At 35.6% G+C, this 4894-nt stretch overlaps 1 protein-coding gene across 1 annotated transcript in view; it reads right to left on the bottom strand.

The window, feature by feature from the left end:
* The window catches only part of LOC106869445 (eukaryotic translation initiation factor 1A), a 21055-nt gene that overhangs the window by 5220 nt on the left and 10941 nt on the right, over positions 1-4894 (bottom strand). Inside the window, exons 3-4 of the mRNA XM_014915196.2 lie at positions 2199-2302; positions 829-961 (exon numbers count right to left, since the gene is read on the bottom strand). Of these exons, the coding sequence (XP_014770682.1) occupies positions 829-961; positions 2199-2302 (237 nt within the window). The remainder of the gene's footprint in view (positions 1-828; positions 962-2198; positions 2303-4894) is intronic.

The raw sequence follows: 4894 nt of genomic DNA, 5'->3' as shown, positions 1-4894 counted from the left end.
GGGTGACACGTAAAAGCACCCACTACACTCTCTGAGTGGTTGGCGTTAGGAAGGGCATCCAGCTGTAGAAACTCTGCCAAATCAGACTGGAGCCTGGTGTTGCCATCCGGTTTCACCAGTCCTCAGTCAAATCGTCCAACCCATGCTAGCATGGAAAGCGGACGTTAAACGATGATGATGATGATGATGATATATATATATATACATACATACACGTATGTCTTTGTGTCTGAGTTTGTCCCACCACCACTGCCACTTGACAAGTGGTGTTAATGTCTTTATATCCCCATAACTTAGTGGTTTGGAAAAGAGGCTGATAGAACAAGTACCAGGCTTCAAAAAAAAAAGTACTGGGGTCAGTTCACTCAACTGATACGCTTCAAGGTGGTGCCCCAGCATGGTCACAGTCTAATGACTGAAGCTTGTAAAAGATAGAACAAAATCTTTTAATTATGTTGGAATATTGCTTTCAAAAGTCAACGATATTGACCTCAGTACTCTGCTGTTCATTTTTCTACCTTTTAAGGGACAAAACCAAGTCAATCTTGCCTTGTTTAGTGCAATCATTTATTCTGATTACATACAATGCAATCATATCTACCAGAACCCTACTTGTTTTATAAACAATGTAAAATGTAAATTATCTTTGATACAAATTTTTAATTACAAAATTCTTTGTATCCATACTCTCACTTGTACTTGGTCCATCTGCTTTAGTTTCTGTTAACATTTCAACAACACCTTAACACTAGTGATAATTCAAAAATACACACATACACACACATTTATATATGATGATGATACTGATATATATGTTAAAGATATTACCTGAATCGGGTAACTCTCCATAAGCTCTTAAATTTCTAGCTTCATCTGGTGTGTATTTAAGAATAACATCTGCTTTTGCATCTTGATATTCTCGTAAACCCAATAATATAATATCTCCAGCATTAATCCACACCTACAAATGGTTAAATAAAAAGAAATACAATAATTTTAAAGAAAATCTCTTGTAAATATTCAATATAATTTGACGTAAATTTTTTATTTAGAAAGAAGAATGAGTTAAAGATTTAAAAAAAAAAAAAAAAAAAAAGCCCATTTCTGGACATGCTTTAAATGCAATGTCCAAAGGACTCTACCATTAAACAATATTGGACCAAGCAGCGCCTGCCATCCCATAATTGATTACAATAACACAGAACCTGGCTGGTAATGATTTTATCAAGACTGAAAAGACAAAAGGCAAAGCCAACACAAATGGGATTTGAACTGAGATGTTGAGTGCTGTATTCAACACAGCAAAGCATTTTGTCCAATGGCTTAATTATTCCGCTGACCCTAGTCAATTTTCATTTCATAGACTGGAATATTGTTGTAATAAAATTGAAAACCAAGAGAAAAATTCCAATACAGGGGACATCAAAAAGTTTGTTAAAGATTGAAAACAGACCAATACTTGGCTTCTCTGGAGTGGAGTGACACACCAGCAAGATATATGAAACTTTATATATTTTCTTGTGTAGCCACTTTTCATTTGTTTTTCAAGCTTTTTGGTGAGGGTCCAAGTTTCGGCACCAAATAACAAAACTGACTCTGTGGAGACAACCTAATTTTCAATTTGTATGCCATTTTAGAACTCCAGAACGTTACATGGAGAGCTCATTTAATCAATGAGCAGCTTTATCAAGATCTACCCAAAGTGACTGAGAAGATTCAGCAGAGAAGAATGAGAACTGCTGGTCATGTGTGTCAGGCATCAAAAGGAATCTGTCTCAACTGAGACCAGTTGACACACAGGTTCTAGGGTGCAGTCAGTTGAAGGAAAAATCATTAGGGGAAGAAAACGTCTAACCTATGTGGATAACTTGCTACAGGGCAGTGAAATGGCAAATGATGACAAATTAACAACATGCATGGGGAACCATGATGGATAGCATGCTCAACTGAAGTCATTGAAGCATCCAAAAGGACAACCAAACTAACTCACTCACTTAATTACATTTGATATGTAATGCTCAATGCATTTAATATTTTTACAATTTCATGCAGATTAAATAAACCTGAAATCACTGGCTAATTGAACAACATTACAAGAACAAAAAGTTACAAGTGTATTTATAATTTCTATTTGCAAAACTAAATTTTAATCCTGTTGAATATAAACAAAAAGAACAAAAATAGTTTTTGAAACTCACTTTTTTTCTCAATTTTCCTCTGATGTGACACAAACGCCGGTTTCCATCAAAACAAATGGCTTCTAATCGACCATTTCCAAGCATTTTGGCAACTTGTGCATATTCTAAAAAAAAATTTTTTTTAAATCCAATTGCTTTACTTAAAACCACATATATGCAGGAAAAACATGGATACATAACAGCTAAAATAATAATTAGAACTTAGGTACTTTATAATTAACTTGGATCAATTTCCCAAGCATGATAATTGGATATCAATGAAAAGACTGCTACACTCAGATTTGCAGTTGATGTGGGGAAACAACATGTTTAACATAGCAATGAGAGAAATCTTTTAAACTGACTACAATTAAGAACATTTTTTCTACGTTTTATAGCTCTTCAATCAAAAACTTTCCTCTTGATAAACAATCATATCACTGAAATCTCAAATCTACACGATAATGCATGATTAATTCAAAACAAGGTGACTAAATAAACATTGCATTCAACATAATCTGAATGCTAAAAGGTTAATTTTTACTTAATCAACTGATGCATTTCTGGTCAAGAAACAAATATTCTAGTCTCAATAAAGAAAAGAATATATTTCTAATTTAGATCTTTTTATTTCTAAGGCCAAAGTACCACATCTAAAGGTTATTTTCAAATTCACACACACAGAGTAATTCAAAATGAATGGTACAAAAAAGAAAACATACCTGTAAGTGTTGTAATGAATACATTGCAAAAATACAAATGCAACATGAAAGTTAACTCTTCAAGTTTCTAATGACAGTTGCAAGCGAGATTATCAGTGTTGCCAGAGTTAACCTTTCATGTTACATCTGTAGTTTTGCAATACATTCAGTACAAAACTCACAGGTAAGTTTTCTTGTGTATGTGTGCATCTATCTATATATATATATACACACACACACACACATAATACATACATACAGGCATACCCAGCTTAAGTCATTTTACTTGACTTTACGCCTGTCCACCACAAATGTTGGAATCACAAAATCACTAGAAAACCGTTAAAAACACAAAATCATGTTACTGTACAAGTAATAAAAGCATATACAATCATATCAAAATAAATACAGTAAATGTTAAGATACACACCATAAAGTAGTGTGGCTTAGTGAATGAAATCATGAAATCAGCCTTGTTGTCTTATTTATCAGCCTTTCAGAGCTCATATTGCACTGTAGTTCCAATGTTAGGTGTCGTTGTCATCGTGATTCCCACGATTGTTTTGAATTCAGATTTGTTTATGTCTGTTTATCAGCTACTATCTCATTCTCATTCACTTACAACTTATTTTTTGCCCCCCTGTCTCCTAAGAAAATTTGTAGTGAAAGTGCTAAGTGTCATGCTATAACACTGGAAGATAAACTGGCTATTATAAAACGCAATGAAAAAGGTGAAAAAGTGGTAGCAATTACACGATCTTTTGGGATGAGTCAGACAACTATATCGACGTTAGGAAGGGCATCCAGCTGTAGAAACTCTGCCAAATTAGATTGGAGCCTGGTGTTGCCATCCGGTTTCACCAGTCCTCAGTCAAATCGTCCAACCCATGCTAGCATGGAAAGCGGACGTTAAACGATGATGATGATGATGATGTACATAGTAAGGACAAGATTTTAGCACATTTCAAATCTGAAGCCCCAGTGATGAAGAATACTGTCATCAACAAGAGGCAAAATCTTTGAAGAAATGGAAAGTATTCTTTCTTTTTCGATTGTCAGGTTGAATCTTTGAGGACCTGAAGGAAAAATATCCAGGGGAGAAAGAGTTCAAGGCAAGTCAATGATGGTTCATGAGATTTAAGGAGCGAAGAAGTTACCACTTCGTTAAAAAGCAAAGTGAAAGTGCATCAGCTGACAAACAAGCAGCAGCAGAATTTCCTAATGCATTAAAGAAAATCATCAAAGAAAACGGGCTTCTTCCCAAATAGATTTTTAACATAGACAAAACAGGATTGGAAAAAATTGCCAGACAATTCATTCATTTCCAAGGAGAAAACTATTCCAGGCTACAAGGTCTCAAAAGAACATGTGACCATTATGTTGGGAGGTAATTGTGCAGAAGCCATTGCTTGTGTATCCTGTACATAACCCCCGTGCCCTGTAGAACATACCCAAGGCATCTCTCCCTGTTATATGGATAGCTAATTCAAAAGCATGGGTTACTGTTGTTTTTATCCCAGCAGCAGAGAAGATAATGCTCCTGGCCACCTGCAAGCATCGTGGATTTTGATCCCAATGTTATCATCGTATACCTCCATCCGAACATGACATCTCTTCTGCAGCCAGGGAATAATTGCTATCTTCAAGCGTTGAAGCATACACTGCAGCAAGCAATAACTGCAACTGATCTTGATGACACGATATCTACAAGGCTGAACAGAACATAGCAGCGGCATGGAATGATGTACAGAGCACAGCTATGAATGGTGTAGGGAAGAAGCTATGCCTGCAATTCGTGAATGATTTTAAGAGGTTTGATAATGTTGCCATCAACAAAACGGTAGTGACTACAAGCAAAGAACTGGAAATGGATTTGGAGGAGGATTTCACAGATTTATTTGAAAAAGACAAGCAGCCCCTGACTAATGAGGATTTGAAAGAGCTTCACGAGCAGCAAAAGAAAGACGAAGAAGAGGAAGTCGAACCTGAGCTACGTCACTTTACCGTTAAATATCG

This window comes from Octopus bimaculoides, chromosome 4 (assembly GCF_001194135.2).
Source record: "Octopus bimaculoides isolate UCB-OBI-ISO-001 chromosome 4, ASM119413v2, whole genome shotgun sequence".
NCBI classification, from domain to species: Eukaryota; Metazoa; Mollusca; class Cephalopoda; order Octopoda; family Octopodidae; genus Octopus; species Octopus bimaculoides.
Note: the sequence above shows the minus strand (reverse complement) of the source record. Positions and strands in the feature narration are given on the sequence as shown.